General features: G+C 41.9%; 1 protein-coding gene and 2 non-coding genes across 13 annotated transcripts; all 3 read right to left on the bottom strand.

Moving 5' to 3' along the window:
* Positions 1 to 735: 735 nt before the first annotated feature.
* Positions 736 to 18,430, bottom strand: rbmx (RNA binding motif protein X-linked). Of its 11 annotated transcripts, XR_013496565.1 has the most exons (11): positions 18,291 to 18,316; positions 16,035 to 16,155; positions 15,662 to 15,768; positions 14,338 to 14,500; positions 13,534 to 13,638; positions 12,552 to 12,680; positions 12,351 to 12,465; positions 10,890 to 11,015; positions 10,715 to 10,809; positions 8,184 to 8,290; positions 736 to 1,783 (listed from the first exon to the last, which is right to left on the bottom strand). XR_013496565.1 is itself a non-coding variant. In XM_078206433.1 (10 exons), exons 2-10 carry the CDS (start codon positions 16,141 to 16,143, stop codon positions 9,780 to 9,782), a joined length of 1,254 nt encoding a protein of 417 aa, XP_078062559.1. In that variant the 5' UTR covers positions 16,144 to 16,155; positions 18,291 to 18,317; the 3' UTR covers positions 9,423 to 9,779. The 11 variants fall into 11 exon arrangements, 9 of the variants coding, with proteins under 9 accessions (XP_078062559.1, XP_078062561.1, XP_078062560.1 ...); XR_013496566.1 differs by lacking the exon at positions 13,534 to 13,638 and having other exon boundaries at positions 18,291 to 18,366; XM_078206433.1 differs by lacking the exons at positions 736 to 1,783; positions 8,184 to 8,290 and adding an exon at positions 9,423 to 10,084 and having other exon boundaries at positions 18,291 to 18,317.
* Positions 11,916 to 11,986, bottom strand: LOC144488374 (small nucleolar RNA SNORD61). Its single transcript, XR_013496568.1, has one exon. It is a non-coding gene; the product is annotated as a small nucleolar RNA SNORD61 (small nucleolar RNA).
* On the bottom strand, positions 15,025 to 15,093 carry LOC144488373 (small nucleolar RNA SNORD61). The gene has a single exon (XR_013496567.1). It is a non-coding gene; the product is annotated as a small nucleolar RNA SNORD61 (small nucleolar RNA).
* Positions 18,431 to 18,835: the final 405 nt, after the last annotated feature.

Here is an 18,835-nt window from a genome sequence, read left to right on the forward strand (position 1 = left end):
AAAATCATTAACATAAATTGTGAATGACTCTATACTGCCAGTGTTTTGAAGCCAGCCAACTATCCATTCCATCATTTATCCCCCCAACTCTAGTCTGATTGAGATATAGATTGTGAGGCACCTGAAGACCTTTGGAAAACATAAATTACACCTACTGCAGTATCACTGTCTACTTTAAATAAATTGAATTTAGGCTGGTCTAGCAAGATTTCAACCTTTCACCTCATGCCCACTCTACTCAATTTCTCAGACTGCCTTCTTATTTCAAGAATCACATCAATTAATCGCCATTATTCACGAATGCAATTATACCATTCAGGAGACCAAAGTTGTATTGTGTACTCCAGGTGTGGTTTGCAGCACTCATGTGAAGTGCTTTGCCAACAGCCCACAATCAATAACATAGCTGTACACCAAGTCCTGCACATTTTGACAGACAGCATCAATCCTCAGATGCAGCAGGCCGACACATTTATTCCCATTGCCAAGTGGCACAGGCAATAATTTCACTTGCCATGCTCGGGTTTCAGCCAAACCACTGAGGTGTGCCACTTACACATCAACTGAACGTTCCGTTATGGAATGGCAGCTGTTCAAATATACAGCCAGTTTCAGGACCTAACAGATGATCATGAAATCACATTGGTTACAGTACAGCAGGCCATTTAGCCCATTGTATCTGCATCTGATCTTCAAATGAGCAATTCACTTAACGCCATTCTCCTGCTTTCTTTCCATAACCCCACTTTCTTCCTTTTCCAATAATTACATTGGTGTGTCCTGTGCATTCTTGACCATTTCACAAGTGAGAAGTTTCTTCCCATCTGGTCTGTTCAGACCCCTCATGATTTTGAGCACTTCCACCAAATCGTCTTAGTCATTTTTTCCTCGGAAGGAAAACTGTCCCAGCTTCTCCAATCTATCTTGATAATTGAAGGTAGAGAATTTTTTCAACACTCTCCAATGCATTCCCATTTTTCCTAAAATATGGCACCCTGAAATGGATGCAATATTCCAGCTGAGGTCAATGCCTTGCACAGATTCAACATAACCTCCTTGCTCTCAAATTCCCCCCTCCCCCCAATTAATAAAGCCCAAGATACAAGATACTGCATGCTTCATTAACCACAGCACCTGTCCTGCCACTTTCAATGTGTAATGCAGATATACATCCAGGTGTCTGTCCTGCACCTCCTTCAGTGTTATACCCTATGTCGTCTTTCTGCATTCTTCCTACCAAAATGAATTATTCATTTCTTCGCATTGAATCGCACCAACTTGCTTGTCCTTTTGAAGTTCTACACTATCCTCAGTTTACAATGCTCCTGAGTTTTGTATCTGCACATTTTGAAATTGTGCCCTGAACAGCAAGAACTAAGGCACTAATATACAAAGAAAAACAAGGATCCCAAATCAACCCGTGAGGGTCAATGCTGAAAAACTTTCAGATAAATGGACTGGCTTATGTATTTCTAGTCTATCCAAGTATAAAATGGGTTGGCAAAAACCTCAAGTTTCTGGTCCTCTCCATAAAATGGCACCTGTGCTGAGGTATTTCTATCACTGCAGCTGACTAATTTGTTGCCCATTCTTGAACATACTATGCTCAGTGCTATAACAAACTCAATGACTAGAATGCAACAGAATAGTACATTGTTTCCAACGGTAAACATTTATGCTTCTAGTTTTATTCAACATTCAAAACTCCATGCATGCTGGTCCAATGCTTCCCTTCAACATTCTTTTGACAACCACATCATTTCAATCCAGGTACCACTTTGATCTGCAATAAAACAAATTAGTTTAAGTACTAGTAGTCGAAACATTTCCATGAATCACAACTCATTATCCTGCAGGGATTTTAAGTTTATTTATACCGTGCACAGAACACAATTCTCCTGTGTTATGGACTGCACTTGTTGGATAAAGGAACGTTAAGTAATAACATGTGGAGTTGGGCACAAATAGATTTATTGATTAGTTATTGGCTCTACAAAGGCTTGATCTAGACAGAGGCAAAACCCACGAAGCAGCTGATATCACAAACTATACACATGACTAGATTCCACGCCACAACACAATAACCCCAAATATGTAACATCCTGCTGATGTAACAGCTTTCCACCTCCTTTACCATCTTTCATTGGATGATGGTTATATGGACTGGATACATGCCCTATTACATGGTCACAACACTCTCAGAAGACCACTGCTGAAGGCTGTGGAGGCCAAGACATTAATGTATTTAAGGAAATAGATAAATCTCTAGACTAAAGGTATCAAGGGAGTGAGAATAGGAGTATGGTATTGAAGAGATCAGCCACGATCATTTTGAATGACAGAGCAGGTTTGAAGGGCTGATTGGCCTACCCGCTTTGATTTTCAATGCATCTATGGCTGCCACTCAAAGCCAACTTCAACTGTGCTGAACATTTCACACAGCCAGCCAGAAATTCCTGCCAGAAGCAGCAGCAGAATGCAGCCAGATTTTCTCCCACATCTAGTGGTAATGAAGCCAATTATAGCATGCCTACTCCTGTCCCTGCTGAGATCAGCTAACAGCATAGACACTGGTTTGAATCTTTTGCACTTCATACCTCTGCAGCACCCATAAGCAGAGGGTGTGTGGTGTTCACTTCCTCTGCTGCATGGCAACATAAATAAATGGCCACAGCTTCCAAACAAGTTGCCTTAAGAAAATTATATACAATAAGACAAGGCAGATGATTTTTATTTCCCAATGGGCCTGTTCCCATCTGACGTTCATCCTTCCAACATAACCTACTTACCCCAACAAACCCCTTCATAATTTTCACCAAAACAGAAAATTCAGCATCCATGATTCATATTTAGATGACTTTTCACCAGAACAATTTGTCATTTGATGTGAACACTAATCCCAAATCACTGCAGATGCCATGTTCATGACTTTACATTAGGTATGGCATTGAGGGTGATGGGGCAAAAACAGGTAAACGGGAGTATAGTACAGGTAAGACATCTATCTGATTGGCAAAACAGAGTACCAATCCTCATTCACACATCGGCATAAACAAAAGATAATTGTATTTTTGTATCTGTGACAGCTGGCTCTCTGCAACTCAGCTAATTCAACACCCTCACTTTTCCCTGTAGTCCTACAAATTGTTCAAGATAATTATACAATTATCCAATTCCATGACAGAGTGTGGTGGAAGCAGATTCGATGTATCCTGAATCTTGCTGTGTAAAAGCTGAAGGTAGACATGACCCTGGGCATTTCCCACCAGGCCCTGAATAGAGGGGCAAGGGAGGAAATTGCTGGGGACAAGAGAAATCTTTTTATCCTCACTGGTTACAGGGAAGGTCCCAGAGGATTGGAGAATAGCCAATGTTGTTCCTCTGTTTAAGGGTGGCAAAGATAATCCAGGTAATTACAGGCCTGTGAGCCATACGTCAATGGGAGGGAAATTATTGGAGAGGATTCTTCAAGAAAGTATTTATTCCCACTTGAAAATAAGTGGATGGATTAGCGAGAGGCAACAGTTTTGTGAAGAGGTCACGTCTCAGTAACTTGATCAAGTTTTGAGGACGTGATGATGATTGATGAGGGTAGGGCAGTGGATGTTGTCTACATGGACGAGTGCTGAAGGTGAAGTCAAATGGGATCAAAGGTGAGCTGGCAAGATGGATACAGAGCTGGTTTGGTCATAGAAGACAGAGGGTAGCAGTGGAAGGGTGCGTTTCTGAATGGAGGGCTGTGACTAGTGGTGTCCCTCAGTGATTAGTACTGGGATCTTTGCTGTTTGTAATATATAAACGATTGAGGAAAATGTAACTAGTTTGATATTGTAGAATTGCAGAAAGTGATGAGGACCATTGGAGGATACAGCAGGATATAGATTGGTTGGAGACTTGGGTAGAGAGATGGAGTTTAATCCGGACAATTTGGGAGGGTCTAATAAAGATGGGAAATATACAGTAAAGTTAAATCTCACAGGATCCAGGGTGAAGTATCTAAATGGATACAACATTGGCTTCTTGACAGAAGCCAGAGGGTGGTTGTAGAGAATTGTTTCTCAAACTGGAGGCCTGTGACCAGTGGTGTGCCGCAGGGATCAGTGCTGGGCCCACTGTTATTTGTCATTTTATATTAATGATTTGGATGAGAATATAGGGGGCATGGTTAGTACATTTGCAGATGACACCAAGATTGGTGGCATGATGGACAGTGAGGAAGGTTATCTCCAATTGCAGCGGGATCTTGATCAATTCGGCCAGTGGGCTGACGAATGGCAGATGGAGTTTAATTTGGACAAATACGAGGTAATGCATTTTGGTAGATTGAACCAGGGCAAGACTTACTCAGTTAATGGTAGGGCGTTGGGGAGAGTTACAGAACAAAGAGATCATGGGGTACATGTTCATAGCTCCTTGAAAGTGGAGTCACAGGTGGACAGAGTGGTGAAGGCGGCATTCGGCATGCTTGGTTTCATCGGTCAGAACATTGAATATAGGAGTTGGAATGTCTTGTTGAAGTTGTACAAGACATTGGTAAGGCCACACTTGGAATACTGTGTACAGTTCTGGTCACCCTATTATAGAAAGGATATTAAACTAGAAAGAGTGCAGAAAAGATTTACTAGGATGCTACCGGGACTTGATGGATTGAGTTACAAGGAGGCTGGATAGACTGGGAGTTTTCTCTCTGGAGCGTAGGAGGCTGAGGGGTGATCTTATAGAGGTCTATTAAAATAATGAGGGGCATAGACAAGGTAGATGGTCAATACCTTTTCCCAAAGGTAGGGGAGTCTAAAACTAGAGGGCATAGGTTCAAGGTGAGGGGGAAGATACACAGAAGTGTCCAGAGGGGCAATTTTTTCCAGAGAGGGCAGTGAGTGTCTGGAACAAGCTGCCAGAGGTAGTAGTACAGGCGGGTACAATTTTGTCTTTTGAAAAGCATTTAGATAGTTACATGGGTACGATGGGTATAGAGGGATATGGGCCAAATGCGGGGCAATTAGGGTTAGCTATGGGTTTTTTAAAAAATAAAGACGGCATGGACAAGTTGGGCCGCAGGGCCTGTTTCCATGCTGTAAACCTCTGACTCTAAATGGCAGAACCCTTAAGAGTATTGATAGGCAGAGGGATCTGGGTGTACAAGTACACAGGTCACAAAGTGGCAACACAGATGGAGAAGGTAGTCAAGGCAGCATACAGCATGCTTGCCTTCATCAGCCAGGGCATCGAGTTTAAAAATTGCCAAGTCATGTTGCAGTTTTATAGAACCTTAGTTAGGCTGCACTAGGAGTATAGTGTTCAATTCTGGTCACCACACTACCAGAAGGATGTGGAGGCTTTGGAGAGGGTACAGAAAAGATTTACCAGCATGTTGCCTGGTATGGCGGGCATTAGCTATGAGGAGGGGTTGGAGAAACTGGAACGGCAGAGGTTGGGAGGCAACCTGATAGAAGTCTGCAAGATTGAGGGGCATGGACAGAGTGGATTGTTAGAAGCTCCTTCCCAGGTGGAAGTCAATTACTAGGAGGCATAGGTTTAAGGTGCGTGGGGCAAGGTTTAAAGGAGATGTACGAGGCAAGTTTTTTTTAAAAAACAGAGGGTGGTGGGTGCCTAGAACTCACTGCTGGGGGGAGGTCGTGGGAGCAAATACGAGAGAGTTTTAAGGGGCATCTGGACCAATACATGAATAGGATGGGAATAGAGGGATATGGTCCTTGGAAGGTTAGGGGGTTTTGGTTCAGACAGGCAGCATGGTCGATGCAGGCTTGGAGGGCCTCTTCCTGTGCTGTAATTTTCTTTGTTCCTTGTATTGCCTCTTGGTTCATATCACCAAGCATTTCTCCCCTGGCTTTTGATCCAATGGGAACAGTTTCTCTTCATCTCTGGGTTAACACCTCTATTCAATTGCTCCTCTCCTTTTCTCTTCTGAAAGAAGCTCAGCTTGTCTAATCCATCCACATAACTGAAATCCTTCATCCTGATTTTTCTAAATCCTTTCTGCGTTCTGGGTAGCAGTGGCACAATGGTTAGCACGGCTGCCTCAGCGCCAGTGACCCAGGTTCAATTGCCACCTTGGGTCCCTGTTTTTGTGGAGTTTGCATGTTCTCCCAGTGTCTACATGGGTTTCATCTGGATGTTCAGTTTCATCCAACAGTCCAAAGATGTGCGGGTTAGGTTGACTGGCCATGGTAAATTGACCCTAGTCTCAAGGGGTTTAGCAGTGTAACTACATGGGGCTCAGGGGATAGGGCCTGGATGCAATTGTTGTCAGTGCAGGCTTGATGGGTCAAATGGCCTCCTTCTGCACTGCAAGGATTCTATGATTCTCTCAAATAAGAACATAAATGCCTTCACATCCTTAAGTATGGAGCCTAGAATTGGACAATACTCCAGTGAGACCAAATCATCTAGTCAAGAGACAGGGTCCCATTTCTGATCAGGTACAATGCCAACATGGGGATGTTCATAATGTGATAGGGGTAGGTTTAAATTAAATTGGAAGAGGGATGGACACCAGCATATGGAAGTAGAAAAGAAGGATGCAGGGTCACGTTGAATAGCAATACAAAACAGGAGATTTAAAAAAAATACAAGGAACACAAAAACAGGAAGAATTTATGAACACAGAACCAAACATTGTGAATAAAATGGTGAACTACAAGTGCAAATAGCCATGTAAAACTATGTAGCAGCAATACCAGAAACATGTTTTAAACAGAGGATTAGGAACTTCAAATGGGAGTTTAGTACTAACATGCATTAAAAAAATTGTTTGAAAACAGAAAACAGCAAATCGCAGTTTAAAAATGCCTGAGATCAGAGGTTGATACACATAAGTGACTTGGATATTGAATTAAGATTTGTCAATAATATCAATCCTGCAGATGTGACAAATAGACAAGATACCAGTTGACTGAACGTGGATAGACTATTAGAATGGGTAGAATTTCTGGACAAGTATGAAGCAAGGCACTTTAGCAGAAGGGTTACAGAGAAGCTATGTAGATTTAACGGTAAATTCAAAAAAGTGTATGGGGTGCTTTCTTTGAAGGTGGCAGGACATATGGAGAGCACAATTAGAGCATACAGGATCTTGGGCTTCAAGAGGCACTGAATACAAAAGCAGGGAAGTCATGCTGAACTTTTGAATAGCTCCGATTAGGTCACAAGACTATTGTATCCCGTTCTGGTGGCCACACTTCAGGGTTCTTGAATGCAGAATGGATTTATTGGAATGATTCGGGTGTTGCAGGATTTTAACTACAAGGTTCTGTTAGATAAACAGGGAGCTGTCTTCCTTGGAATAAAGTAGTTAGTGAAATTTGATAGAACCGTACACTCATACAACAGGTTTAGATAATATTGTCAAGGAAATGCTGTGCCCATTAGTTAATTGGGCAAGGACAAGCAACCCTTTTGGAAAGGGTTTTCAGGAACAAGTAATGGCCCAAAGCATACAGCCTATTAGCAACTCCCATGTCATTCTGAACTTTATTTTTCAACCTAGCTTTCTTATTAGTCAGTAAACCTGGATATATTACACCATTCTAACAAAGGGCCATCTAGACTGGAAACATTGGCTCTATTCTCTCCCCACTGATGCTGTCAGACCTGCTGAGATTTTCTGTTCTTGTTTCAGATTCCAGCATCTGCAGTATTTTGCTTTTAACAATGTGGAGTTGCTGGCGTTGGACAGGGGTAGGCACAGTAAGTAGTCTCACAACACCAGGTTAAAGTCCAACAGGTTTATCTGGTAGCACAAGCTTTCAGAGCGTTGCCCCTTCATCAGGTGAGTGGAGAGTTCGGTTCACAAACAGGGCATATATAGACACAAACTCAATTACAAGATAATGGTTGGAATGAGAGTCTTAACAGGTAATCAAGTCTTTACAGGTGCAGACAATGTGAGTGGAGGGAGGGTTAAGCATAGGTTAAAGAGGTGTGAATTCTCTCAAGCCAGGACAGTTACTAAGATTTTGCAAGCCCAGGCAAGTCGTGGGGGTTATAGATAGTGTGACATGAACCAAGATCCCGTTTGAGGCCCTCATGTGTGCTGAACTTGGCTATCAGTTTCTGCTTTTAACAGTGCACTCAATTGACTTGCACAGAATTAGAGCACGGAGGTTTTCCCCTTTGATACCAACATTGCAAGTCAAGCCATGATAAAAAAGAAAGCCAAGTACCTGGTTAGCTGTGACTTCTGGTTTTCATGCTGAGGAGAACAAATCTCCAACTGGCATGGAATTCCACATACCAATATTTCCAAAAATATTGGTTCTATATCCTCATCCTGTGAAAAAATACTCCTATTAGTTTAGGTTGCATGATAAATTCATCACATTACTAATCTGCTACAATTCAATTACTTCTACATTAAAATGTAGACTATAAAAATCATTGACAAAAATCACAATTTACACTTTCCATAGGCCATCCAGTCCACTGATGCTGCTGAATATTTGTCCAACGTGGTTCAGAAAATTTGCTTTGCAGGTCTGAGTTTTGCGATACCATACAGAACTCCGTTTCATTTTAAAATCGAACAGGAGAATGGCTATATTTGGTGATCGATGGGCTTCCTTATGGAAACAGGTTTCATTTAGTAGGTAACTTAAAAGGATCTCGCTGCTCACCTACACAATTCCGTTTTGTTTAAACTGAACATGGAGTTATGTTTCGTGAACGATGTGCTTCCTTATGTAATCGGGTTTCATTTAGTAGGCCATTTAAAATGGTTTGTTGATTACCTACACAATTCCACTTTTTGTTTAATTTCAACATGGAGTTATAATTGGTGAACGATGTGCTTCCTTATGTAACCACAGGTTTCATTTAGTAGGTAACATAAAATAAGGTTTGCGGTGCTTACCGGAGTTGCTCTTTTCACATTAAAATGGCCCTTTGAATCGGCTGAGAATGTCCTAGATTCAATTGTCTTTCCTAAGTCTCCAGCTTTTGAACAGTGACAGGCCAGTGCAGGTCTTGATGCTCAATTCTTAAAACCATAGCAAATTCCTTTTAAGGTGAGACACTACACTTGCAGAAAATTGAGTCATAAAAGTGTTTTAATGACATTTGGGAAATTTAAGATTTGTATCCATTTTAAGCCAGAACTTAAAAACAAATCACTGTTAAAGATACTCACTGCTGACGATTGATTTTTTTAAAAAACCAGCTTGCTTCAGAGTCAGCTGTGACTGGAGCTTTTGAGGTTGAATGTTGATCTGGAACTGTAGGAGACTGAAATATAACTGGTATATTTTGAAATTGCAAAATTGGGCAGTTAATGAATGGTTCATCGCCATTGCTTGCTGTTTGGTGAATCGAGTTGTTTTTGCTTCCCATTTGTAAAAACCAGGCTAATTTATTTTGCTTGTTTCCCACCCAGGAGTTGGTTAAAAAACATACATGTTTCACTGAAAAAAGTTTCAGTCTTTATTTCACAATATCACTGGTGCAACAAAGCAAGATCTAGTTCTATATATCCATATTTATGTATGGAAAAGCCACAGACAGCAGCACTGTTATAACATTTAACTTTTTTTCATGTTTAACCAGTCTCTGCACCATTCCCACTAGAATGTACAAACTGACTTTTTTTTTAAAAAAAACAAGAAACTAACATGAAACAGCAAACCAAAATTAAAATTTCAAAATCTGCTTGCATGGAAAGCACTTGACAGTCCTTTCACCTCAATTTTTCTGTTGTGTTTCAGTCAGGAAAAACAGCACTATGAGCAAGGGCTTTTTTTTGGTCCATGGTTATATCAAGTTCAGTTTTAGTATCTGCTTCGGCCACTGCCCCTGTCGTAGCGGTTTCCGCCGCGCCCTGATCCACGATTTCCTCCACGGCTCGAGCTGTTATACGAGTCACGCGGGGGATAGCCTCTTTCCATTGGAAGAGCTGGGCCTCTATCTTGCCTACCAACACGATCATTGCGGCTACTTGAGTAAGTATCACTTCTGTAGTTATCACGGCCTCCACCATATCCATCCCGAGAGCTGGTGCTGTAGTCATCATAACGACCACTTCCACTGTAAGATGGTGGGGGCCCTCGTGCAGGTGGAGCGCCACGCGAGTTACCTGCAGGGTCAATGGTCAGGTCATATGGAAACGTTTGAAATATTCCTTACATTTTATAAGATCTACTCACTTACTGCAGCTTTGTTGAAATTTGCATTTCTAAAAACTGATTGTACTTGCAACATTGAGAGATGCAGCAATGAGATGCTCCCATCACCAGGGATTATTTGACAAAGGAATGAAGTTTTTGAAATGCAAGACTTAACTCATTTTGGTAGTGTCTCACATTGTCATTCTTCCAGCAACGAATGGGGAGGTTATGCAGAAATATTTCCAGCCTTTAGGTTTTGGTGTGCACATGCTACTGATTTTATTTGATTATAAAGTTGAATATGCATTTTCTTAAGTGGCTAGGCATTTTGTTTGACGGACATTGCTAGTCAGCAAGCTTGTACTCTTTGAAGTTCATTTGTTTTGCTGTGGATTTCAACTGTCATTTGCTTTGAACTGGGTTTTATCACTGTAGAGATAAACTGCTGGAGGTTCAAAAGACATTTCACTGAACAGTTTATGCAAGACAAAACCATCCAAATTAGAACAATTACACCCTTATTACAGTTGCCCAAGTCAAAAATATATTTCTACAATTTTATATACTAGCTGACACTACACAATCAGTTGCCATCTTACCATAGCCATCATAGGAATCTCTGTAGGAACCACCACTTGGGCGATCATTGTAATAGTCACGTGGCTCACGTCCACCCCCATATCCATCTCGATCACTGAAATAGAAATCATCAGTTTGAAATGGTTCATGATAATCAATTGGTTTCATATCTGCTAGTTCAAAACCAGCCCTTACCTGTATCCTCGTGATCCATAATCATCACGACCAGAATGGGAATATTCACGAGAACTGTAGGAGTCCCTTGGCGGTGGACCATAATCTCTTGTATCTCTGGAACTTGGATAATCTCTGCTAGAATAACTACAAGGTAAAAGATGACCATTAGATGGAAATTGCTAGCATGGAAAGGATGAAAAAGAAATCAGAGGCTGTAAAACATCATTGGCACAAAGTCTAAGGAGTCAAGGCACACAAGTAAAATAACTGAAATTTCAAAACTTCAAATCTGTACAAGTTTAAGAATGTTTTAGTGTCAAGGGGAAGTTTTAGTGCCATGTCACAGGCAATGGCTAAGCTGGAGGCATTTGCATCTAGGAAGACAAAAGAAATTCAAAACTACAACTTTCCTCCTGGCCCTACAATTGTTTTCTCACTCAATTAGTTATCCAATTATCTTTCAACGGCTACTGAATTGGCATCCACCATGCCAGACAGTGCAATCCAGTTCCTAACCAGGATTTTCATGTCACCTCTGGCTCGTTTGCCAATCACTGTGCATCTGTGTCATCAAGCGATTGACCCTTGTCACTGGAAATAGTTTTTCTATTTCGTCTAACTAAACCCTTCATAATTATCACGTTTCTTCTTGGCCTTTCTCTGCTTATGTACAGAAGTCTTTGGAGCAGGACTCAACTAGCTCCGAGTTGGTGGTACTCTCATCTTCAATGAGCTATGGCGACTACTTTGGGATCAGCAAGTTAACAAAATCTGAGTTTTGTTCAATAAACTTGTTCAAATCAACGTGTACTTTGTACACACAATAAGAATATATCCAAACTAGTCACTTAAGCTTTAAACCAGCCTGGTGAATATGTACATGGATTGATTGCTTTTGCACAGCACCACAGATCTGTGCATATGCAAGATAGTTATTAAACTAGAACAGTTAGAAGTTGCAATAGCCATTTTACAGCATTCAAAATCAGTTGCTTTTGCAACAAAAGCTTGGTTCCATGTGATTTTTAAAAATCCAGTTATGCAAAGCTCAGAACTTCTTAGAGGAAAGGTGGCTATATCAGTTTGATAATCATTGCCAGTGAAGTCATCACAGCTTAAAATTTACACCAAGTAGATGTTGCAACGGTATAGCTTTATCTATTTACTTCAGCGCCCAACATTCTAATAGTAAGCAGAACTAATAATTAACAACACTACTATAATAAGCATGTTGCTTGCATGCAAGCTTAGTTTATGAAGTCAGGTGCTCCTGGACCATGCACAGGAAATCCCGTCAAGCTCTTGCAGGGGGCACACAAACCACTACAATTTACGCCACCATGTTAATTCAGATAAATGCAAATTCAAGCAAGGTAAACAGCTCAAGAATGGGTATTTGCATGGTGGCAAAATATAAACCCAGACTTTTCCTCCCCCTTCAAATTATCTGCTTCCCCAGAGAGATTGTAAATACTTTACCTGTCTCTGCTGTTGTAGTAATCCTCTCTTTGTATATAATCATCCCGCCTGGATGGCATCATATCTCTGCGGGATGGAGGTGAACCGTAACTATCCCTTTCACGTGAGGGAGGCCCTAGGAAGAAAAACCTGGGGTCACCTAAATTCCAACATTGCAGATTGGAAAAAGTCAAATATATTACCCAATGGAATAATTCTTACCTCTTGAGCCACTTCCTCTTCCACCCATTCCCCCACTTCGCATTGGCCCTGAAGGAAGGGGCCTTTTAGGTGGTGGTCCATTTGCACGTCCTGGGGGACCCCTTTTCATTGGTGGCCCTCTGGAGGAGACTTTTAATGAAGAAAGTACTTGTAGATATTTGCTTGCATTTGCTTTACATTTTGAAATCATACTTTTCAAATACACAATAGGTATGATTTTTAAAAAAGGAGTCTTGAAAATATTGTTAAATCCGTGTAGTTAAGTTAGTCAATACTTCACATTTCCCGCTTTTGGGAACAGGTCCAATTGCAGCTTAATTAGGAAAGAACATGATTCAAAACTCCGAATCTAGAAAATATTTCATCTTTGATATATAGATTTTTTTTTATAAATCATGCTTTAAAGACAAACACAAAATAGCACATTTTCCACATTGGATATGTACTTTAAATAAAATGCATTGCTATAATGTGTTTGAAATTAGGCAACTTCATTTTCTGCTAAAATCAGTTAAGAGCTATTTATGATTTAATTTCAATTGTATATATAGTATCATAATCAACATACAAATAGACCATGGCCATATCTGGTCAAATATTTGATCCAAAAAATAAATTTGCTTCCAATGCTTTACAGGTACATTTCCAGTGATACTAATGCGGTGTTGTCCAATACAAAAATCACTGACTAGCCACAGGTCATTCCGGCCACATGTGCTAATTTTAGTTTAAAAACTCTTAATGTACATTACAGGTAAATACATTCATGCATATTTACTTGCACATCACCTTGCATTTAGTAGCAAAAACGAAAGCACTCAAAACACTTTCATCTTCCAATTTTACTAAATGTACGAAAAATAGTTAATTACACACACCCAATGACCAGCTATTGTTATTTTAATTTACCACATCCAGATCTGAATACACCACATGGCTAACATATTGGACAACACTGCTAAAGCTATGTTATCAAACTTACCAGTGTATGCTCCCATATCATCCCGCGGGTCAGGACTCCTAAAGAAATGTACATTCCTCTTAAGGTAGCACTGTTCTATCTCCTGAATCCATTCACCGTGCTCACCTGCGTGGCAAAATCTACTTGTGCCATCAACAATGCAATTATTGCAATTTTGTAAACATAGCATATACTGAAACAGCAGATGCTGTAGACATTACAACGGAACATGACCGAACAGGTAAGATACACTCCAATGTGAGTTATTTGAATTGCGTCGGCAAGGATCGTGGAGATATCAGTAACCTGTATTTTAGGACTGGTTTCATTTCTTCCAGAACTCTAAGTTCTAGATGAAATAATTAAAATGCAAGATATACAACTCATTTCACTTTTACACTGATACATGGTGCATCAGTTACACACGTGGCTGCAAACCTAAATTTACCTTGGGTCCCAAAGACGTGTTTTAAGATAGGCTAAGTATTGACAATAAAAATTACTTAAACTTAGTACCGCTAGGTTTAAGACAGAAGTTTTAACTTCAACTGGCTACCCTCAAATCTCTTGCGTCCAAGTCCTCCAAGCATGTGGGACTGACCACAAGTACACCAGTGTTACTTGTTTTATTCTCCACTTCCCTACCCTTAGCTCAAATTTTTCATGGATCCAAAATTTAGATTCTGATTTATATTTCTCTCCTTCAATATAATTTTAGACAGATTCACTCATTAAGTTAGTTACTGTGACTGTCCAGACAGGAGAGCAATAGATTTGCTACTTTCCTCTTCAAATTATAAACAGATTGTTGTTTCAGACATTTACCTTTTTGAGGTGGACCTCTCATTCCTCCACTACCTCCTCTTCCACCTCGAATCCCCCTAGGAGGACCACGGCTTCTTGGGGGTGGGGGTGGTCCACGTCGTCCACTATTTTCAAATGCTGGCTTAGTAGCTTGCTCTACTTTAATGGGTTTTCCATCCAAAGACTTTAAAAAAAATTGAGGGAGTAATAAAAATGTTTGAAGTGCACTTGACTGGATTCAACGAGAGGGTTCTACAAGGGTATATGATCAGTTGTGATCAGGAAGCACAAACCACAAATTATACCAACATCCAAGTAGCCCTGCCTTTTGCTTCAAAACCATAACGTTTCAACAGGATCTGAGATGTACATTCCTGTTCAGTTTTTTGCCAGGTGATCGTGATGGTTTACAGAACCACAAGTGTTACAAAACACCAACGGTCATCACAATTTATGGATGAGGCAAAGTATATTCAGTGGCCCTCACTACAAATCCCTAACTAAGATATTGCAAACCTGACCTGTCCTCTTCTCAACAGTCAAAGGCACTAGAGTAATTGTATTAAGAGCTGCACCTAAAGTAAAGGCATGCAGTAGATTTCTGCAAGTACAAGAGTTTACTGGACTTAAATGGTTGCAGTCCTACAAGTTATTTACTGCAGTCAAAACTTGTGACAAAACCTTTGCTGATGTAACTCGAGTGAAACCAAGCTCAGAACTTCTTAGAGGAAAGGCAATATCATTTCTGATTATCAGTGCCAGCGAAGTCATCATTGCTTAAACTTTACACACATGGGATGCTGCAAAGCATAGTTCCATATACTTGAGGTTAAAAAGGTTGGGGTGCTGAAGTAAGCATTCCAGCACACTCGTGTAGTGGAACTGATAATGAACAGCATTCCAAAGCAGTCCAAGACAAAACTATTTACACAAAAACAACACAAAGATTCAATGACTACACTGTCAAGTCTCAGCCAAGCATTGCAGACATACTGAAGGCCAGAACATATTTGCTAGCAGCCAATTCAGCCACAGGCCTGGAAATGTGCTGTCCACCCTCATTCTTAATTACTGAGTGTTTGACCAAGAAAAAAAAAGTTGCAGTTGAAATAAATGATGTCCATTTGCTAACGAAAAGCAAAGGGGTGGAAATAAAACTTAAACAAACCACATACACCAGCTATTTTTTTTGTATACCTAAAATTCCTTCTGGGTTCTGTTGTCAGAGGTAAAGACTGACAACAGTTTTTGTGCAGAGCAACTTCCAATTAGCTGCCCAAATATTTCTTGCCACGTCAAAACTATTTCAGTCAAATTTGAAATGCATGTTTTTTTAACATCTCACCTTTCCATTCATATCCCTGGCTGCATCCCTCGCATCTCCTGGACTTTCAAAAGTAACAAATGCAAAACCCCTCGACTTATTTGTTTCGCGATCTTTCATCAGCAGAACTAACAAAGGAGATTAAGAAGTTACCACATGTTCCACAATTGCATTTTCAGTATAAAGAAAGCTCAATTTCTTAGGATAAACAGAGCTCAAGAAAAATCAATTTTTGCTTCTGCAATGTTCCCTCTACGCAATGTCCATAATTTCTTCACGCCAACTTTAGTACCTGACTATTTCTAGTACAGCATTTAGCTACCTCACCGGTCTCTTGCCATATTGGCTAACTGCTCAAGAGGGAATGCCAACTTAAGCCTTCTGCATCACATACCTTCTACTATCCTTCCATATTTGCCAAACACTGCTTCAAGTGCCTTTTCATTTGTTTCAGTATTCAGACCACCAATGAAGAGTTTTCCAGGACGATCTGCTTCCACCATTTTGATGACCACCTACAGAAGTTAAAAATGCATTGTCAAACCGTTGCACCACTGTCAGTTAAATGCAACCAACAACCCAACTGGTAAACTACTGAGTGGCTTGCTGGGCCATTTCAGATAGGATTCAAGAGTTAACCATTGCTATGGATCTGGAGTCACATGAAGCCGAGATTCAGATTAATTCCTGCATTAACTTCACTGTATTAATGAAAGCCTACTTGTAAATAAACTAATTCTTGGTTTGAGTGAATGGTCCTACAAAAGACAAATCTTTGGAGTTAACAATGGTTGCTGATCTCGAAAACAAAATTCTGAAGTGTATGACAGAGGAGCCCACATGGAGTAGTATTGGCACTAGACAAGTAATGATGTGGAGATGCCGGCGTTGGACTGGGGTAAACACAGTAAGAAGTTTAACAACACCAGGTTAAAGTCCAACAGGTTTATTTGGTAGCAAAAGCCACAAAAGTGTGGCTTTTGCTACCAAATAAACCTGTTGGACTTTAACCTGGTGTTGTTAAACTTCTTACTAGACAAGTAATCCAAAGACCCAGGTGCAAAATCCACCACAGCAGATGGTGAAATTTAAAGTCAATAACAATCAGAAATCATTGTCATAAAAACCCGATTCATTAATCATCCTTAAAGGAAGCAAAATGTTAAAATAAAACCAGGCAGAAAGGATAACACCCAGTTTTTGTTCTTGTTGGACTTGCAAAACTCTCCATACCAACATCTAGATGCAGCCTTAATCATGGTATTATACCCAGGCCAGACACCACCCACCTGCAAAACAATCCAGAGGCGACAGCACAGTGGAATCAAGAGGGAGATGCCCTCACGTCAGAGGAGATTCACCAGAATATTCAAGAGTAGAGGTAGAACGGAATCATATCAAATGATAAGGGACATACATGGGATCTTTTCCCCTTAGTGAAAGGCTCATTAACCAGAGGGCATAGATACATGATATGGGGTAGGAGATTTAGATATTAGAAAAAGTCTTTTCGCCTCGAGGGTGACGCAACTGAGGCAACACTATCTGAAAGGGTGCTAGAGGCAGGAACCCTCAACATTTAAGCAGGATGAGCATTTGAAACTTTTTCAATATTTATTTGTGGGACATGGATGTCACTGCCCAGCGTTTATTACCCATCCCTAGATGCCCTTGTTCTGAGGACAAATGAGTCAACCACACTGCTGTGGCTCGGGAATCACATGTAGGCTAGACTTGGTCAGCACGGTAGATTTCTTCCGGAAAAGGAATGGAAAAATCCCATCTGGTTCATCAGACAATGGTTTCATAGTGTTCAGTAGATTAACTCCAAATACATTTTATTGAATTCAAATTCCACCATCTGTTTTAATTCGAACCCAGGCCCCGAGAACATGAGCTGAGTTTCTGGGTTCATAGTCGAGTGGCCATCGCCTACTAGGATGGCCGAGCCGACAAGGGCTGGGGGAATGGGGATAGGTTGGGTGGAGGGGCCGGACAGTCGCGCACACAATGGGTCTGCCTCAGTGCGCACTCTATTGTTCAGAGAGACATGCTCTGATTGTGAGGGACACAGTTCTGAGGGTGGGACACTACGTGTTGTGGGTGAAGGATAGTTCTCTCACCCCGACCCCCGAGGGGACGCGTGCCCAGTGCGGGACTCGGCAGCGCGCGGTCGGCAGTTGGCGCGCGGCCGTTATTCAAATCCAGCACGCGCCTCCCCCCCCGGCCGGCTGCACAAAATGGCGGCCGGAGCCCATCGGTGGCGGCACCCGGGTAACAGCAGCCCGGTAGCAGGCGGCACACTCACCCCCGCCGCAACACCCCGGCCTCCCCCCCACGTTCCCGCCGGCCAGAACCGACCCAAAGTGCCCCCTCCCAGCAGCTCAAACTCCCGCTAGCATATCACCCTCAGAGCCCGCCATCCCCGCTCACAACATGGCGCCCGCTCTCTCCCCTCACACACACACACACAACCAACGCTCCCCACCCCCCCCCAATTTCCCAGCCGACCCCCGATCAAAACCCACCGCCCGCCCGCCTGCCTGCCTCACAGTCAGGATGCAGTGCCTCGCTCATACACCCGCCCACCGGACCAGCCCGGCCCACTCACTCACTAACACACAGCCCCGGCCGGACAACTCGCACCCACCAAACACTCCTGCCTGCGACACAAAAGCAAATGGGCGCCAGCTGCCAGCGCGCCTTTTATAGAGCCGCCACGGAGCCAGAGCGAGGCTGTAGCCCGGATGTCAGCGTCATCAGCAGCCCCACCGGCAGAGTAATCCAACCTAGGATAATCGAGACCAGTGTCATCGAACCCAGAGTCATCCAGCTGGGGGTAATCGAGTCCAGTGTCATCGAGACCAGAGTCATCCAGCCGGGGGTAATCGAGACCAGAGTCATCCAGCCGGGGGTAATCGAGACCAGTGTCATCGAAATCAGAGTCATCCAGCCCGAGCTAAACGAGACCAGAGTAATCAAACCCAGAGGTATCCAGACTGGAGAGAAGATCCGGCTAGGCTCGTTACAGCTTTCCGGTCTCAACATCTTCAGATGATTCCTTTACCCCACCACGACCCCTTTGTTTTTATTTTATTTCATTTTTAACTGTTCCCTACCTTTTATTTCTTCATTTTTCTTTTCCCCCACTGTTTCACTCTATTTTCTCCCACTTTCTTTACCTTTTCTTCCCCT

This window comes from Mustelus asterias, unplaced genomic scaffold (assembly GCF_964213995.1).
Source record: "Mustelus asterias unplaced genomic scaffold, sMusAst1.hap1.1 HAP1_SCAFFOLD_1498, whole genome shotgun sequence".
Taxonomy (NCBI): Eukaryota; Metazoa; Chordata; class Chondrichthyes; order Carcharhiniformes; family Triakidae; genus Mustelus; species Mustelus asterias.